The sequence below is a fragment of the Spea bombifrons genome, chromosome 2, assembly GCF_027358695.1.
Source record: "Spea bombifrons isolate aSpeBom1 chromosome 2, aSpeBom1.2.pri, whole genome shotgun sequence".
Classification (NCBI taxonomy): Eukaryota; Metazoa; Chordata; class Amphibia; order Anura; family Pelobatidae; genus Spea; species Spea bombifrons.
In genome coordinates this window covers 137,695,881-137,716,556 of record NC_071088.1, presented here as the reverse complement: position 1 = coordinate 137,716,556, position 20,676 = coordinate 137,695,881, and the positions used below count along the sequence as shown (strand labels likewise).

The following is a 20,676-nucleotide window of genomic DNA, read 5'->3' as shown; positions in this document are numbered from 1 at the left end:
TAGAAATATTAATTACAATTTTTTTTAGATCCGTGCCCCAGATCCACCAGGAGCAAACATTTCTCATTAAAATGCTTTTATGTTTTCATGGGTTTTTTTAAAATTATTTTTATATTTAGATTTTAATTTGGATTTCACAAGATAAAAAAAAATAGAAAAAAAAAATAATAACTTAATGAAAGAATAAAAAAAAACAAAAACATATTAGTGTGTCCTCACAAATTTAATTGTGATAATTTTAATATATATATAAAAAAAAAAAAACAAGTGTGGTCCAAAGCACAAAGAATGAAAAAAAAAGCCCAAAAACATATTAGTTTGTCCTCACAAATTTAATTGTGATAATATTTATATAAAATAAAAAAAAAAACAAGTGTGGTCCAAAGCGTTTAATAATACAGCATTAAAGCATAAACTAGTACAGACTGAATACATTCTTGTGAAATAATACGCAGGAATTAAATGTTTTAATTTGTACGGAATCCGACGCGTTTTGTAGGTTACGCTTGTAAACAATTTAAATAAAACCGCAAAAAAAAAAAAAAAAAACTCTGGGATTATACAAAATTTTACATTTTTCTAGTAACTCAAATATGTACAATGATGAAAGCATCTCACAGAATACTTTTTAAAAATGTTGGCCGGTATAACACAAAAATACATGAAAATATGGAAAAATATGGAAAAAATTAATATTTTAAAATTAATATTTTAAAATATCCCCTAAAAACATTCAGAAATGATAACGTAAGGAAATAAAATATAAATCACTTTAATCCATAAAATTATGCAGGGGTTATCGGTGGAACACAAATAGGTCAATAATAAAATATTCGGAATTTTATAACCAATTACAGGGGGAAAAAGTGCATTAAGAACCCCCCCCCAACAACGTGCCTGAACGGGGACCTGATGCCCATTTGAATCAGCGACCACAAGTCACCTGATTTCTCACCACCGGTGAAAAAAAAATATTCATAAAATATTAAAAAAATATTTTTTTTAAAAAAAATCTAAAATTTTCAAAAATTTTTATAATAATGAAAATTTTAGGGTAGGGTCAGACATTCGTTACAGAAGACAATATTGTTAATTGAGAATGTGATAAATCTGTATTTTGTATTTTTTTTCCCCATGAAAAATAAAAAGATCTGCCTATTGTACCGGAGCATAGGATTGGAAACTCTGTGATTAAAGCACATACAATAAAATAAATTATTACACACAACTTTCCGACACTTGGTATAATTCCATCGACGAAAAAAAAAAAAAATCACATTTCACAGGATGAATTATTTTAACGCATTCTAACAAGATGGGGCGAAGAACAGAGAAATAAAAAATCCTCATATTACATATGCAATATATAAAAAAATGGAATATTTCCCCCATTGTATATGGACAGTCGGCGGAATGATTTCATTGGATATCTCTCTTGGTTTAAGATTTTCATTTGTCCTCTTGGAATTTTGAAAGCCAGGGAACCTCAGTGGCCGTAAATTTCAATGTAGGACTTGCCTACGGTGGGATTTTCAGGTCCCCACCTTGAGGGATCTCCAAAGACAGAGCCATCATAGGAAGCCACTAATACTCCAAACCCTTCCCAAATACCCAATCTCTTCCCCGCACCAGGGGTAGCTTCTTTCTTCTTCTTCTTGGCCCCAATGATGGAGAACTCTTGGAACCAAACCCAACTCTTTAATTATTATACCTCTGATTGTGACCAAGCCACATATTTCATGTATCTTTTGGAGCAAGGATTATTACCCCTCCATTGTGTGGTAGGAAGGGTAGACTGAAACTAGGAGGTCTGTGGACAAAATGGATGGAGCACTAAGTCACTCGGCTTTGGTCTACATTTTTGCCCCAAAGAAGGCCACTAGCACTCATCCCTTGGTCTTTATGTCATCGGCACTAGAACTCAGACAGAGGACCGCGGGGATCCGCCCTTTGGTGGAAACGACGTTTTGGATGTATTTGTGACTTGCAGGGGAAGGTTAATGTCACGGGACAGGTCGAGTGACTCTGAATGAGCTCCGAATCACAGCGGAGTTTCACAGTGTTTTAAAGATCTACTAAATGTCAAAGTTAGTAACCCCGCTCTGATTGGCTTCCCATTTAATCTTTTTTTTTTAATATAAGGTGTTACAATTGGTGTATAGAACAGGAAATGGGAGGAGCTTAGGATGAGTGACGAAAAAAACCTAATAGAAGGATGGCAAATTTAATAAAAAAAAAAAAAAAAAAGCTTAACACAGCCCGTTGTACAGCGCTGCGGAAAATGTAAACGCAACAGAAACTGGGGCTTTTTGAATAATTTAGCATTTTAGTAAAAAAAAAAAAAAAAAAAAAAAAAAAAAAAAGTATTGATGGCTCCTCACAGGGGTTTTAATGTCCGGGACCGGCAGCCGTATCCGTTTATCCTCCATGTTAGTTCCCTCTGTGATATTTTGCAGATTTTCACATCCTGTTTCTTCTTTCACCCTCAAAACGGAAAGATTGTCTTTTTTTCGGAAGCCGGGTTGGAAAAGCCGAACCTGTATGATTTGTCTTTCATTTAAAATGTTGAAAAACAAAAAAAAATAGGAAAAAATCCGTAGCTCAGACCCTTAACCAAAAAAAAAAAAAAAAAAGAGAAAAAAAAAAGGGGGGGCTGCGGCAAAAATATTACTGTTTTCCAAAAAATAAAATAAAAAAAACATAACGGAAGCAGAGAATATATTCAGGGTTCTCATTTTCTTATAAACACGCAAAAAGTTTTTTTTTTTTTCATGTCCTTAAAATTACTTTTCTATTTATTAGAAAAAAAGCCTCCCCGTCTGGTTAAATCTGTACAGGTTTTGTCTTTTTTTTGTTAAAAACACTCTGAGCGGCTGAGCGGCGCGCCTCCTCCAGAAACCATACTCTGCCTCGCTATGGTGACCTGCGGGGGGGAAAAAAGGCATGCGGCCCTCCATGCTTAAACCCGACCCGGGGCAGATGTCAGAAGGTCAATACAAGAACGACCCTCGCAGAGAGGGGACCTCGGCCCATTCCGAGTGTTTCGGGGTTTGTTTGTTTTTCCTCCCCACTCGTTTTCTCGCCGTTTCCGGATCTAATTGAAATTACAGCAGTTCAAATAACTGATGGTTTTCCCTTCTCCCGGCAGCGAGGAGTCCAAATTGTTGACCAGCGCGTTTTGCCGCGCCTCGCCGATCAGGCGGCAGGCCAAGTCCAGGAAAAGCTTCTCCACGTTGTCTGACTCTTTGGCGGAGGTTTCTAGATAATACATTTTTTGGGACTCTGCAAACTCTTCAGCTCTCTGCTGCGAGACCTCCCTTCGTTCTGCCAGGTCGATCTTATTACCTGTAAAACATAATAAAAAAGTTAGGATCCCAGAACCCGCCAGCAGATCGGCCCCATCCGGCCCCCGTCTAGTCGCCCGTTTCTCCTGCTGTAAAGATTCAAACCTTAATCAGTCGTTGGTCTCGTCTTAGATTCAGGAGCCGTATGTCTATCCCACGCATGTTTAATACCCTCACTGTATTACCCTCTACCACTTCTGCTGGGAAGCTGTTCCACTTATGTGCCACCTTTTTGGAAAGGTTAAAACTTCCTATCCTATGGATGTTCCAAAAGGGACACAGGAGCCACATCAGCAAACGGGGACTGGATGTGGTCCGTCAAAGGGATCCTTTGTAGACATCTGTGAGAAGCCGTTGTTGCGCATGCGTGACCTGAGCCCCCCTTATACGCAGGGATATGATGGCTTCCCGGCCAGTAGGTGACCCGGATATTGGCTGCTATGACCTACCCACAAGCACGGTGATGACCTCATTGTTGGCGTACTGCTCTATCTCCCTCAGCCATTCCGGAAGGCAGCGGAACGATTCCTCGCAGGTGATGTCATAAGTCAGGATCAAAGCGTTGGCACTTCGGTAATAACTCTGAGTGATGGAGCGGAACCTCTCCTGCCCCGCGGTGTCCCAAATCTGCAGCTACACAACAGAGAACGGCAGCATTAATAATCCTTCCCTGTATAATGTATAGTTAAATCAGTGAGCCGGCCCTGTATAATGTATAGTTAAATCAGTGAGCCAGCCCTGTATAATGTATAGATAAATCAGCGAGCCGGCCCCTGTATAATGTATAGTTACATCAGTGAGCCGGCCCCTGTATAATGTATAGTTAAATCAGCGAGCCGGCCCTGTATAATGTATAGTTAAATCAGCGAGCCGGCCCTGTATAATGTATAGTTAAATCAGCGAGCCGGCCCCCTGTATAATGTATAGATAAATCAGTGAGCCAGCCCTGTATAATGTATAGTTAAATCAGTGAGCCGGCCCTGTATAATGTATAGATAAATCAGCGAGCCACCCCTGTATAATGTATAGTTAAATCAGCGAGCCGCCCCCTGTATAATGTATAGTTCAATCAGCAAGCCGGCCCCTGTATAATGTATAGATAAATCAGTGAGCCGGCCCCTGTATAATATATAGATAAATCAGCGAGCCGGCCCCCTGTATAATGTATAGATAAATCAGCGAGCCGGCCCCCTGTATAATGTATAGATAAATCCGCGAGCTGGCCCCCTGTATAATGTATAGTTAAATCAGCAAGCCGGCCCCTGTATAATGTATAGATAAATCAGTGACTGGCCCCCTGTATAATGTATAGATAAATCAGTGACTGGCCCTGTAGAATGTATAGATAAATCAGCGAGCCGGCCCCCTGTATAATGTATAGATAAATCAGTGACTGGCCCTGTATAACGTATAGATAAATCAGTGACCGGCCCCCTGTATAATGTATAGATAAATCAGCGAGCCAGCCCCCTGTATAATGTATAGATAAATCAGTGACCGGCCCCCTGTATAATGTATAGATAAATCAGTGACTGGCCCTGTATAATGTATAGATAAATCAGTGAGCCGGCCCCTGTAGAATGTGCAGATAAATCAGTGACTGGCCCTGTAGAATGTATAGTGTAGACACATTTCGGGGAGATAATGGGGGATTATTCGCTAAGCGGTGATATTTGCGGGTTCTTTACCTTTATCTTTTCACCTTTTATCTCCACCGTTTTTATCATAAAATCCACCCCGATGGTGGCCCCCTGACCGGGGGGGAAGAGACCCTGAAAAGACCCAAAAAAATGGAAAATGTTCATCGTCCCGAAATCTCCTCTCTGGGTAAAAGGGGGTGAAATCGTGAGCTTTTGTGGACTACAACTCCCATCACCACCAAGCGGAGTGATGACGAGAGCCCGCCGGGGCAGGGGCAGCAGAGGCTGAGAGGGTTGGGGGTCTGCGGACACAATTATGGGATTTAACCCCTTCTATTTCCATATTACCAGCACCCTCCCTATGGGGGAGAAATGTGCCCCGACCCCCTGGCACTCAAAGGGTTAATGTTATGCCAAATCTTCTCCCTTTGCCTTATTGTAGCAGCGCTACGGAATCTGCTGGCGCTATATAAATACACATAATGTAATTGCCCCCGGCAGGGAACGCGCAGGCATTTGGGGCTAAACAAGGATAACTAACAGACCGGGGAGAGGGGCAAAAGCCGAAGCCGGGGCCCCCAGGAGGCAGGGGCCACTCACCTGAGTGAATCGCCGGACGAGGCAGGTCTTCCCGACCCCGGCGTTCCCGATCAGAACGATCTTGAAGAGGAAATCGTAATCCTCCATCTTCACGGCTGCAGGAGACACAAGCGGAGCGGGGGGTCAGAGCCGTGCCGAGCGTCAGCTCACGGGGACAGTCCCGTTATCTGCTCAGCTGCAAACAAGACTTTATCCCTCCAGGCAGACAGGACAAAGTCCCCGCTCCACACCCACTTCCACGAGGCGCGGGGGTTATTCCTCCCCGCGTGAGTTAAGGTCGTATGATAAGGGTGACCATAATATCCCTCTATCAATTCTATTGGGGCCCCTGGGGGGGCCGAATGTCCGACCAACAACTTCTCACCGGGGACTGCCCCCTCCCAACACCCCAAACGGCCACAGAGGGGGCACTTTTGTTTTAGGGGGTATGGACAGATCACTTATCCAGAGATGTCTTTTTCCTCACCTTTTTTCTGCCCCTCTTTCGTTCCATGCACCCCTTTTTCCTTACTTGATGCCCCTCTCTCCCCCCCTGATGCCCCTCATTTCTAGGAGGTCGGAATGTTTGCTGGGTATGAGGGGATCGCAGGGTTCTACAGCCCTAAAAGCCCCGATAATGTGCATAGAAACAGCAGGAAACGGCTTTATACATTACACGGGGTGAATAAACCCCATTATTCTTCTAAATGCCCCACCCAGTTACACAAATAGTCCCACCCACAGCCCTGCCTCTAACCACACCCACTAAAACGCATGTTAAATCCCCTCATTGAATTAGCCTCTGCTGGGAGGCTGTTCCCCTCATCCAACACCCAACTAATTTGGGGTCCAAAGCTAAACAGGAACACTTGGCAGGTACACACCATCGCCAGTATGACCCCTTGGTTAGGCCCTTTGGACAGTCTCTGTCTTTGTATTTGTTATCCACCTATGAATAAGCAGGTGCCTCAGGTCGCACTGACATACATATTATTATTATTCATTGAAGTATATAGCGCCATCATACACCACAGCGCTGTACGAGGTACGCAGGCCGAACAGTATGACGTAAGAGCTGCAGCTCCCAGACCTTACTGCCGACCCCCCCGGGGCTGAAAGTGTTAACCTGCCAGCATCTGAATGAGTTAATGATGACTCCGTATCCAGGCAACAGCTTAATAACGAGAACGTTCTGCAGCAAGGCCTAATTATCTGAAGTGACGGCGGCGGCGGGCGCGTTACCGGATAATAATAATAAGAAGAATAATGCTCCCTATTAACCGTTCCCGTGCCAAGGCAGCCCGCAATGCTTTCCAAGGCAGCTGGCACTCAATCGGTTAAAAAAATAATCTACAATATAAAGGAAGCCATCATATTACAGAGGGGAGATGCGGCTCGCCTCTCTTGCCTGGTCAGGTCAGAAATCAGGACTCTCCTGTGCAAACCAGGACGGTTGGGAGGTACACAATGGGAGCACAATACAGTCCTTCATTGGGGTGCACCCCCACCCCCCGGTTTATGAATGGGGGGATTTTCTTCCCTACAGAGAGGAATATTTCACGCCACCGAAGTAAACTCACCACACTCATCACTCTCAGCCACCACGATGCGCACTCAATCACACTCACTACTCACAGTCACACCATACGGTGACTCCCACTACACTCAGTTACTGTATGGTGTGGGTCACTCATCCACCCTGATGCCCCTCTCTCCCCCCTGGCCCCCCAGATGCCCCTCTCTCCTCCCTCGATGCCCCTCTTCTGATGCCCCGCTCTCCTCCCCCCGATGCCCCTCTTTTCTAGGAGCTCTGAATGTTTGCTGGGTATGAGGGTATGAAATGGCTTTAAAATTAGATTGTGGCCCGGGTCAGCATCGCAGTGTTCACAAGACGCAAGGGATTAATGACCAGCGGAGGTGGTATGTTACGAAATTGGCCTTTGCATGTTACCTTCAGTGGAAATAAATGACCATTCAGATGGGGAGAGCGATAATTGCCCCCCGCGGGGTATTTGCTCCATTCTGACTGATGATTCACGCAGCTGGATGCGAACCCGGGCGATAAATCTGCGGGCATTTAATGAAGAGACGCACCGCGGATCCACGCTGAGCACCTGCAGACACCAACGTCTCATTCATTCAGATTCAGTGTCCGCGGCCTGTGAGACTCTGAGCGGCACGGGGGGCCGAGTCTGGACTATCTAAATGACTGAGGCTATTTGCCTCCACCACTTCTGCTGGGTGGCTGTTCCATTTATCTACTTTCTTGTTGCAGCAATGCATAATATCCTGTAAATGACATCCTCTGCATGCAGCCATAAAAAAATCTATACGTTCTAAGTCAACACCTTCTCCATATTAACCTCTACCACTTCTGCTGGGAGGCTGTTCCACGTATCTATCCTCCTCTCAGTAAAGTAAAACTCCTTTATATTACAGCTAAAAATGAGCAAAAATGTAAACTAGAGGGTCAGAGGCTGAGATGAAAAGGAAGGAAGTTTTACTTTACTGAGGTTGGTAGATAAGTGGAATAGCCTCCCAGCAGAAGTGGTAGAGGGTTTAATAGATATTAAACATGCATGGGATAGACATACGGCTCCTGAATCTAAGACGAGACCAACGACTGATTTCTAACTTAAACAAAGAGAGGAAACCCAAATATCAAAGTATATAGAGGCCAAACGGGAGGAGGGGGCCCCTGGGGGCCACTGGTGAAACCTGCTGTATATCAGCCATTTGTATGATTCCCGCTCTGTTATCTGACCCCCAATTTACTAACCCCCCCGACTCCTTATCATACTGCCTGTGGGGAACAATAGAATGGCTCGGCCTTAATCACCCAGCCGGACTCTATGACTAATGAAAGTCTATGGAGGGACGGACTTCATTAGCATCGCCATAAAGCATCAGCTCAGTGCGCTGATTGAGCCGGGAAAGTCACCCAAAATATCACATGACTGATAATATTTAATACCCCAAAAATTCCTCAGCAGAACATTAAACCGTCTCTGGGACGTTCCTCGTTCCTAAAAAAAGTAAATCATAAAAAATTCTTGTGAATTTTGAAATTTTTCTGCATGAAACCAAATCTTGTTGAGACTGGAGAGGCCGACATGCGCAGACAGCCTCCCTCCTCCCGCCTCGGGGGGGCGATTATCCGGCAGTTTATGGAATGTAACGTTTTTGAAACATTTTTGTAGAATCCCTTCCAGCCGGAACTAAATGCCCCGAGAAAGAGCTAAACAAAAGAGTTAAAAATAACTATATATTTATATAAAAGACAAATGACTGAAATGAATGGGTTAATCCAGCACTTTAAATAAAGACTTTACCCCTCCCTGGGGCCGACAGACGGGGTCGATACACAATCACCTGCTTCACGTCCCACTCAGCCGCACACATTGTTTTTGGACAAACGACTTCTCAAAACCCAACAAGGCCCAGTCGGCCACAAACCACCAACCACGGGTGGCAGATCCGGTCCGGCAGCAATAAAAGAACCGAAAATTCCTAAAACCATCATCTGACCAGAAGTTTAACGCAAATCCCAAAGTCTGGCTTTACACAGAAAACCGTCACAGCTGCCACCCCCTGCCCCTCAGCATACCTCTCAAGTGTCAGGGATTTGCAGGGGACAGTCCTGTTCAAATATCCATTATATGACCCTCTACCACTTCTGCTGGGAGGCAGTTCCACACTTCCTCACGCTTCTCTTTCTCCATGAATCTGTCCACTTTCTGGGGCCACAACGCGCACCATGGCGACAGCCTTTCCTCCAATCAGAGCAGAGAGTGTGTGCGGAGGCTCCGTGATGGCGTCTCTTTTATTACATTTCATGAAAGCACCATTAAAGCGTCAGTCTGGAGGAGTAGTTGTTGCATTTGCTGTCTTTCCGCAGAGGGAACATTTCTAAGCCCCATCAGCGCTGATTGTTCTCTCAGTTACTCTCAGTTTGTTTCTTACTCCATTGAAGAACAAAATTAATTGATGCGCGAAGAGGGGCCCCGAACAGCCGCACAGGGGCCCCGCACACTGTCCCTGCAGCCGAGTTCCAATCACAACACCCACCGAATAATAACTCATCCTAACGACTCCGGATCCTCTTCCAGGAATCGCTAAACCTGGTTTCTAATCCTCCATGTTTTCGGTTGCTGCCCGAAGGAGGACGCGTGCTGATGATGTCATGGCGCACGTCAATCAGCTGCGCACCTTTCAGCCAATCAGCTGTCTCGGGACAGAGGTAGAGCTCGGTGGGACAGCAGGATTTGGGGCTCTGTACATGCACGATAGAGCTGCCAGATTGAATGACACTTTACCCCCTCAAGCTCCGCCCCCTGTGTCCTGATTCGTCAAGGATTGAAGTTAAGAGTTCTGCTCTGGTATGTAAAGAGGGAAGAAACCTTAGCAAATCTGTCAATTTTTTTTACATCATATAAACTTTTCAGTTGCTATGACAACAACCTATCACTGCCTGCTTTTGTGTCACATGACAATTAAGTGTTCCCGGCAAAACTTACACTAAGCAAAATTTGTCATGGTTAAAGAAGGACCTCACAGCGGTCCGGCCCTGGCACTTTAAGGCCAATAGGTGGATATGGGCGGCCACGGGCTACGTATATATCCAGGCATTGGCTGCACGCTGCTAAAAAAAAACAAAAAAACATATATTTATAAAAATATATAATATTTAAAATTGATAAAATCCTAATAAAATTATTTATTTTTGCATTTGGAATTTCCGGAAACAGCTTCTAGAAAATCCGCTACTGCGTATGCCCACCCCGGGGTTCCAGGCACCAGAGAATGAAATCTGGGCCGCGGGAATGCGGGACAAAGGTAGGGCTCGGTGAGCGGCAAAATCGGGACAGTTGGGAGGCATGCGGGGCTCGTTATGCGTTATATTGTGCAAACATTCGCAACAGGAGCTGCAACCTCTTTCCTACAGCCTTCAAAACTTTATTTAAAAAACAAATCTCACAATCCAATAAGAAAGTCAAACCCTGCGAGTCCCGCCCTGTACGATGCAGAGTGAAGTATTTTGGTAAATCTCACAGAATTAACGGTGCTTCTCTGAGGACTCGGCGTGCTCCCGCTGATCACAGCCATTTATAACGCAGAGGATCGGCAGCACGAGCTTCATGTCTGCGGGAATATCCCCGTGAAGCAAATACGGAAGGAACGTTTAATGTCACTGCGTTACGTGAGGTAAAAGCTGCCGGCCTCCTTACTGCTCCAACCATTCTCAACACTGATTGGCAGGAAAGGACTCCTTATCCAATCAATGAGAGCCTTTTCTGTTCTTTAATATAACATTCTGAGAAGAACCTCCCGGCTTTCACCAAACGGTAATAGATTGATGGATGGTTTACCATTTTATCCCGTCCTTATAAACCGTTATATCCCTGTATATTCCTCATATTATATATTATATACTCTCCGGCCTTATAACTAATCCCGTCCTTATAACCTGTTATATCCCTGTATATTCCTCATATTATATATTATATACTCTCCGGCCGTATAACTAATCCCGTCCTTATAACCTGTTATATCCCTGTATATTCCTCATATTATATATTATATACTCTCCGGCCGTATAACTAATCCCGTCCTTATAACCCGTTATATCCTGTATATTCCTCATATTATATATTATATACTCTCCCCCGTATAACTAATCCCATCCTTATAACCCGTTATATCCTGTATATTCCTCATATTATATATTATATACTCTCCGGCCATATAACTAATCCCGTCCTTATAACCCGTTATATCCCTGTATATTCCTCATATTATATATTATATACTCTCCCCCCGTATAACTAATCCCCTCCTTATAACCCGTTATATCCCTGTATATTCCTCATATTATATATTATATACTCTCCCCCCGTATAACTAATCCCGTCCTTATAACCCGTTATATCCCTGTATATTCCTCATATTATATATTATATACTCTCCGGCCGTATAACTAATCCCATCCTTATAACCCGTTATATCCCTGTATATTCCTCATAATATATATTATATACTCTCCGGCCGTATAACTAATCCCGTCCTTATAACCCGTTATATCCTGTATATTCCTCATATTATATATTATATACTCTCCGGCCGTATAACTAATCCCGTCCTTATAACCCGTTATATCCTGTATATTCCTCATATTATATATTATATACTCTCCCCCCGTATAACTAATCCCGTCCTTATAACCCCTTATATCCTGTATATTCCTCATATTATATATTATACACTCTCCGGCCGTATAACTAATCTCGTCCTTCTAACCCGTTATATCCCTGTATATTCCTCATATTATATATTATATACTCTCCGGCCATATAACTAATCCCGTCCTTATAACCCGTTATATCCTGTATATTCCTCATATTATATATTATATACTCTCCGGCCGTATAACTAATCCCGTCCTTATAACCCGTTATATCCTGTATATTCCTCATATTATATATTATATACTCTCCGACCCGTATAACTAATCACGTCCTTATATCCCGTTATATCCTGTATATTCCTCATATTGTATATTATATACTCTCCCCCGTATAACTAATCCCGTCCTTATAACCCGTTATATCCCTGTATATTCCTCATATTGTATATTATATACTCTCCGGCCGTATAACTAATCCCGTCCTTATAATCCGTTATATACTGTATATTCCTCATATTATATATTATATACTCTCCCCCCGTATAACTAATCCCGTCCTTATAACCCGTTATATCCTGTATATTCCTCATATTATATATTATATACTCTCCGGCCGTATAACTAATCCCGTCCTTATAATCCGTTATATACTGTACTATATTCCTCATATTATATATTATATACTCTCCCCCCGTATAACTAATCCCGTCCTTATAACCCGTTATATCCTGTATATTCCTCATATTATATATTATATACTCTCCGGCCGTATAAATAATCCCGTCCTTATAACCCGTTATATCCTGTATATTCCTCATATTATATGTTATATACTCTCCGGCCGTATAACTAATCCCGTCCTTATAACCCGTTATATCCCTGTATATTCCTCTATACTGTATACAGTGCTCGGGGGGGTTATATTACTGTATGCAGCGCTCAGGGGGTTATATTACTGTATATAGCGCTGGGGGGATATTACTGTATATAGCGCTGGAGGGTTATATTACTGTATATAGCGCTGGGGGGTTATATTACTGTATATAGCGCTGGGGGGTTATATAACTGTATTCAGCGCTGGGGGTTATATTACTGTATGTAGCGCTGGGGTTATATTACTGTATACAGCGCTGGGGGGGTTATATTACTGTATACAGCGCTGGGGGTTATATTACTGTATACAGCGCGGGGGTTATATTACTGTATACAGCGCTGGGGGGTTATATTACTGTATACAGCGCTGGGGGGTTATATTACTGTATACAGTGCTGGGGGGTTATATTACTGTATATAGCGCTGGGGGTTATACTACTGTATACAGCGCTGGGGGGTTATATCACTGTATACAGCGCTGGGGGTTATATTACTGTATACAGCTCTGGGGGTTATTACTGTGTACAGCGCTGGGGTGGTTATATTACTGTATGTAGCGCTGGGGGTTATATTACTGTATATAGCGCTGGGGGGGTTATATTACTGTATACAGCGCTGGGGGGGTTATATTAGTGTATACAGCGCTGGGGGTTATATTACTGTATACAGTGCTGGGGGTTATATTACTGTATACAGCGCTGGGGGGGTTATATTACTGTATACAGCGCTGGGGGGTTATATTACTGTATACAGCGCTGGGGGGGTTATATTACTGTATACAGCGCTCGGGGGGTTATATTACTGTATACAGCGCTGGGGGGTTATAATACTGCATACAGCGCTGGGGGTTATATTACTGTATACAGCGCTGGGGGGTTATATTACTGTATACAGCGCTGGGGGGTTATATTACTGTATACAGCGCGGGGGGGTTATATTACTGTATACAGCGCTGGGGGGGTTATCTTACTGTATACAGCGCTCGGGGGGTTATATTACTGTATACAGCGGTGGGGGGGGTTATATCACTGTATACTGCGCTGGGGGTTATAATACTGCATACAGCGCTGGGGGGGGTATTACCATACCTGGGAACTTCTCGGCTCTGGCTACCCGGATCCTTCTCTTGCGGGACGCCGCCAGGACTGCACACTGACGGCAACAGAAAACACCTCCATTTAAAGGACAAAATGGGCCGGGAGCGGGGTGTGACAAGGCCCCGCTCCCACGACCCGGAGGATTCGGGTCTTGACCCGGAGAACCGGAGGGGCAGCGCTCACCCGTCGTAGTTCCCAGGTATGGTTATTACTGCATACGGCGCTGGGGGGTTTATTTCATGGGATTTCTCCCTGTGATGAGTTAACAAAGTAACAGAAATAAAATCTGTAACAGAAAAAATTAAGTCTTGCAGATTGCAGAGATGTAAAGGGAAAAGATGTAAACGTTGGCAATTTTAATAATTAAAAACAAATCCAAAATGAATTATCTGAGTCGGCGAAATATCCGGCCAATCATTTCATGAACGAGACTCCCTTCCCCGCTTCGTGGCCTCATATAACGCTTCTGGCTCCAGAATGCAGGAATTTAGCAATACTAAAAAAAATGGTCTCTGGAAGATGCTCTGCACGGAACACGGCGCCTGCGGGGTATTTTTTTAGGAGAAAACGAGACAATTCAATAAACGAAGTGATTTTAAAGATTATTTATGTTTTTTATGCGTCTTATAAGGAAATATGCGTCTTCTTTAAATGAGATCAGAATCTAACACTAGAGGGTCAGAGACTGAGATGGAATGGAAGGAAGGATAAGTGGATAAGTGGAACAGCCTCCCAGCAGAAGTGGTAGAGGGTAATACAGTGAGGGGATTAAACATGCATGGGACAGGCATACGGCTCCTGAATCTAAGACGAGACCGACGACTGATTAAGGTTTGAGTCGTTACAGCGGGAGAAGCGGGCAGACAGCAATCTAAAAAGCAGGTAGCGTTACCCAAAAATAACCCGGGTTTAATTCAAAAAGCTTTTTATTTGCCCTGCAGAAACAGGCGCACCTCGTTATAACACACATTAGACTTTTACAGGGCTATGGAATATGTAGGCGCTATAGAAATGCAATAGATGATATTATAACTATTATTATTATTATCAACCCTATTCAATTTCCCCTCTATACGGTGATAGTAAAATATAAATAATGGTAATATTATTATTAGCAACATTAATAATAAAAGTAACAATAATGATAATAATAGCTAAAAATATTCAATTTCTCCACTATATGATTATACTAAAATATAAATACTTATAATAATAGCAAAAATATTTAATTTCTCCACTATATGATTATACTAAAATATAAATAACAATAATAGCAAAAATATTTAATTTCTCAATTAAATTAATAATTAAAAATAATATTCCAAAAAATAAATATTCTAAGTATTGAAAAATGTTACATGGCGGCTCGGAGAGGTTCATCGCTGAACAAAACCGCGAAGGCAATAAAACTTTAAGGTAAAAATAAATAATAAAAATAGAGGAAATTGGATTTGACAGAAAAAAAGCCGCAGGCGGAGGCTCCGGATCCGTCTCCCACCAGGAAGGAAACCGAGCCGAGATCTTGAAGCGATTAAAGCAAAGCCGCTCGCCTTCTGCGTCCTGATCGCGGTCAGCACCGGCGGCAGGAGTGGGGGAGGGGGCTAGGAAAAGAATCCCCCCAATGCAGCTGGAAGGGGGACACCACGGAAAGCTCTGACATGCATTAAAGCGGATATGGCCCTTTAAATATTAAAGGGAAACTGTTACAGCCTGGAGATCTGTGGCAAAAGGTGGCAGAGTCAGCCGACACTTTATACGGCCCACAAAAGTTGTGCAAAAAAACGTATTTAATAGCAAATAAATATTTTTAAGCATTTAGTTTGCTCTATTTTAGATTTATTTGCATGTTTTGATTCACCGGCCGATAAACTGATAAAGAAGATCCTTTCATCGAATGCGATGACATCATAGGGCAAGACAGACTGAACGGTGCGCCGTTATCAATTTTTACAGATATTACTGCTCCGAAAACTGCAAATCACATGAAATAGTGTCCTTACATACGTGTAACATGACAGGTAGTAGAGGGCCCCTAAACCGGCCCCATTTGGCCCCTCATCTTGTCCGTAAAGACTCAAACCTTAATCAGTCGTTAGATTCAGGAGCCGTATGTCTATCCCATGCCTGTTTAATACACTGTATTAGCCTATACCACCTCTGCGGGGAGGCTGTTCCGGTTCTCTACCACCCTCTCAGTAAAGTCAAGTGGTGTAAAACAACTGAAAATCAGATCCAGATAGTTCAGCATAACCCCTGCCCACATGGTTTGTTCCAAAAAAACACATTTTCTTTTCTTTTAACCCCTTTTTTTTTTCTCCGGTTTACCTCTCTCTCGGTTAATCAGCCGAAGACATCACCTGCGACCTGCACCCACTTGTTATACTCCGAGCTGGTCAGCTCTGGTTCCGGGGAGCCCCCCGTGCGCAAGCGAAGAAAGTGCTCTCAGCGGCATGAAAGCCCTGGAGCTGCAGCTTCTCTGCTTACAAAGGGGGGGGTTAAGTTTCTAAAAAGGAAGAATTTGCCTTTTGAGATGCGCAGCCGGGCGTCAGAACGCGGCCCGGGGGGTCAATCTGCATGCCGCGCGTGTCTGAGCATGAAATCCGTTACACGAGGAACACCGGAGAACCAGAGCTACGCAGCTGCCGCGAGAACCCCGTCTACAACTATGTCCCGGACCCCAGCGGATCAGACTCGGATCAGGCATGAGTGAGACCGGCACACGCTCACTAACTGCCTGGTAATAGAGATAACGAGAAGTTTTACTTTACTGAGAGGGTGGAAGATAAGTGGAACAGCCTCCCAGCAGAAGTGGTAGAGGGTAATACAGCGAGGGTATTAAACATGCATGGGATAGACATACGGCTCCTGAATCTAAGACGAGACCAACGACTGATTAAGGTTTGAGTCTTTACAGCGGGAGAAACGGGCGACTAGACGGGGGCCGAATGGGGCCCATCTGCCGACGGGTTCTAGGTTACTATGTAACATGTATGTATAGGGCATTGCGTGTGAAGCTGCACGTTGTCCTAATCAATAGCCCACTCAGCCGTGATGAATTGGGTTTAATCGACTTATCAATGTCACTCTAGGTTACGCGTCGCAGCCCGGCGCCCGCTCCGCGTTTCTAGGTCACCAACAGGCTTTTAGCTCTAATTCCGAAAATACTTCACGTTCTCAGATCCGGAGCGTTTAGAATGTCCGTGCTGATCACTGATCAGTGCTAGTTTATGGATCGGGGGGGGGAGCAAGAGATAGGAAGTACTGGTGGATATCTGAAATATTACCCCACCGCTGAGGGGTCCGAGGGGCCGAGGGCTCGCTGCTTGCACCATATGGCCAGACGGAATGAGATTACTCTGGAAAAGAGATCTAACCCCTCCGAGGTTAATTGGTTGCAGATTATGTAAACCGTCTGTGGAATTTCTCTGCATTGGGTCAAACGGAACAAAAAAAATGCTTACTTCAGTAAAATTGTCACCGATATAAGAAATAAATCCAGTATAAAACTGCTAAGGGTCAGTAAAACCAAGAATCTGCTGTCTAGATCAGTTCTAAAAAAACAAGACTATATCATCTAGATCAGTTCTAAAAAATCAAGGATCTGCTGTGACATAGTAACATAGAAATGGAGGTTAAAAATGGACCATCACTTTGTCCAGATCTGTTCTAAAAAGCCAAGACTCTCTCGTCTAGATTAGTTCTAAAGAAAATCAAGAGTCCATGGTCAAGATCAGTTCTAAAAATCCATCGGCCTACTGTAGATCAGTTCTAATAACCCAGAATCCATCATCTAGATCAGTTCTAATAACCCAGAATCTGTCATCTAGATCAGTTCTAATAACCTAGAATCCTTCCTCTAGATCAGTTCTAATAACCCAGAATCCGTCCTCTAGATCAGTTCTAATAACCCAGAATCTGCTCTCTAGATCAGTTCTAATAACCCAGAATCTATCCTCTAGATCAGTTCTAATAACCCAGAATCTGTCATCTAGATCAGTTCTAATAACCCAGAATCCATCCTCTAGATCAGTTCTAATAACCCAGACTCTGACATATTTTTCAGTTCTTGGCCTAGATCCGTTCTCAACACCTAGAACCTACTGACCTAGATCAGTACTAAAGACCCAGAATCTGTCACAAAGATCAGCTTTAAAATCCAGCTCCAGGATCATCTGCAGAGCCCCGTACACCTCGTTCCGATCAGCTCGGCGGGAAAGATCTAGCGCTGCGCATGCAGAGGGCCACAGGCTCACACCGCGCAAACACTGGAGGTAAAACCATCCATTCCTTACACAACCTCAACAGGCAACATTTCATACCAAAACGCCAAAGCGAGGACGCCTCGTGTGCACGGATCTGGTTTCACAAAGTGCATCGATCACGTGACTCAGCGAGGGCTGACGCCATAGCAACAACATCACAAAGAGTGTTATTAATTAGCTATTATCTCCAGATCAGGCTAGAACATCTAGCAGAGCCCCTGAGTCATTCATTAACGCAATTGCTGTCTGTAAAGCCATTCCGGGGTATTAAACCTAAAAAAACATTAAAATATAGAAATCTAGAGCTGGTCTACAAAACCTTTGTTTTATTTGAGAATAGACTCGCAAATAAACAAATCCTATAGATTGTAAGCTCTTAGGGACAAAACCATTTCTTGTCAAATCCTACAACCTCTAAAGTTCGGGGAACGTCTTAGTGATATATAAAGAAATATATCCAGAAATAATATATAATATCCTAGCGAAATACGGTATATCCAGAAATAATATATAATATTCTAAAGAAATATATATTGAGAAATAATATATAATATCCTAACGAAATATGGTATATCCAGAAATAATATATATTTATTATAAAGAAATATATCCAGAAATAATATATAATATTCTAATGAAATATATCCAGAAATATATAATATTCTAAAGAAATTTATATCGAGAAATAATATATAATATTCTAAAGAAATAAATACAGAAATGATACTTAATATTATGAAGAAATGTATCCAAAAACAATATAAAATATTTGAAAGAAATATAACAAGAAATAATATATCGTATTATAAAGAAATAATAGATCCAGAAATGAAATAGAATATTAGAAAGAAATCTATCCAGAAATAATCTAAAATATTATAAAAATATATACCGTATATATCCAGAAATAAAATAATATATTGTATTTAAAAGAAACATATCCAGAACTGATCCATATTATAATATATATATCCATAAATAATCTATATTATAATATATATATCCATAAATAATCTATATTATAATATATATATCCAGAAATAATCCATATTATAATATATATATCCAGAAATGATCCATATTATAATATATATATACATAAATAATCCATATTATAATATATATATCCAGAAATAATCCATATTATAATATATATATATATCCAGAAATAATCGAAAATATTATAAAGAAATAATCTATAGTATTGTAAAGAAATATAGCGTTAATAGTAACAATGTTACAGGACGTGTAATAATGTTTCAACGGATTTACTGTAACAGGATGCGATGCGTCAGATCATCGCAGAGACGTCACGGGGTTAAATATATGGATAATGGGAACCACTTCATTCCAAACGTATGGAAAAGGCCACCGGTCACCATCCCGGCAAACATCTGGATCTGGACCAGGAGCAGGTAAATGCTATTTAACCCCAACATGACGAATGACGGTGTGTTATTTGCCCCTACAAGGCCTATGGAAAGTCCCTCTGCTGCCGCAGACTCCGGCCGCGCACCCACCAAAAGTTGGCCAGAGATCCCCCCTTTAAGTTTGGAATAATTTCCATTATTTAAGAAACCGTAACAGGTCGGCTGCAGCCCCCCGGCCGCCAGGAGACCCCCGGAAATAGGACTCCATGCAGGGTGCGACACCCCATCTTTATATTTTATGCCATCATCCAGGTGGCTGACTTACAGTCATGGGAGTGGCAGTCCTCAGCAGCTGCAGCAGCAGAGGACACCCCAGATGTTGTGTGTCTGGTATCCTGGGGTGAATTCTGTAAAATGCCCCCCCATTAACCATTAAACACCCACTGCTTCCCCCAATGCAGACCCAGCATGTGATGTGAATGCTGCAAGTTTTGCAGACAGCCAGCATGCAGGGGGGGTAAACAGATGTGTGATGCCAGCTGCCAGCATGCACCCCGCACACCCATCACTCACCTTGAGGGCCAGTCCCAGCACACACAGGAACGGGGGGGGTCAGGGGCAGTCAGCAGGCTCAGGGGCCCGGGGCCAGGGCTGCTGGGTCCTTTATCTGGTTCCTGCGCCCAGCACAATGAATGCCCAGCACTGGGGCTGCTCTCACAATGACATCATTCCTCAGGACAGCAGCCCGATGGGCGTACACTGGGAGAAGCCGCCGCAGCGCATTCTGGGAGATGCAGTTCCAATTGGTCAGGAATCCCCTCCCCCCGCTACGGGAATAGGGCCGGCGCAGGACTACAATTCCCAGAGGCCGCGGAGGAGCCGGAGACTCCTGACTCCCAGAGGCTGCGATGGGCATTCTGACAGCAGGAGGAATACCAGTTATACCGGGAGGGGGCAGAGGCTGGGGCAGTGACAGCCTGACTGAAAACTGGGAGGGGGCAGCAGGAGCCAGAATACAAATCTCACCGTCTGGGGGTAAACAGGTAGATTCTCAGGGTTTTTTTTACCCCGTTTCAGTGTCTACGGGTGAGTGGGCAGATTCTCAGGGTTTTTACCCCACTGTTCGGTTAAATGGGCAGGTTCTCTGGGTTTTACTCCATCTCAGTGTTTTGCCGTGAAGAGGCGTATTCTCAGGGTTTTTACCCCAGTCTCGGGGAGAATGGGCAGATTCTCAGGGTTTTACCCCAGCTCAGTGTCTTGGGGTGAAGGGGCAGATTCCCGGGGTCACGAAGCCTGGATCCGACTCCTTCATATACTCCTCTGGCTT

At 43.3% G+C, this 20,676-nt stretch overlaps 1 protein-coding gene across 1 annotated transcript; it reads right to left on the bottom strand.

Annotated features, from left to right (window-relative positions):
- Positions 1-2,703: 2,703 nt before the first annotated feature.
- RAB30 (RAB30, member RAS oncogene family) lies at positions 2,704-20,061 on the bottom strand. The gene is made up of 5 exons (XM_053456686.1): positions 19,923-20,061; positions 5,585-5,679; positions 5,033-5,116; positions 3,794-3,977; positions 2,704-3,345 (listed from the first exon to the last, which is right to left on the bottom strand). The coding sequence occupies exons 2-5, from the start codon at positions 5,669-5,671 to the stop codon at positions 3,095-3,097; spliced, it is 606 nt and encodes a 201-aa protein (XP_053312661.1). The 5' UTR covers positions 5,672-5,679; positions 19,923-20,061; the 3' UTR covers positions 2,704-3,094.
- Between the last annotated feature and the right edge of the window lie 615 nt (positions 20,062-20,676).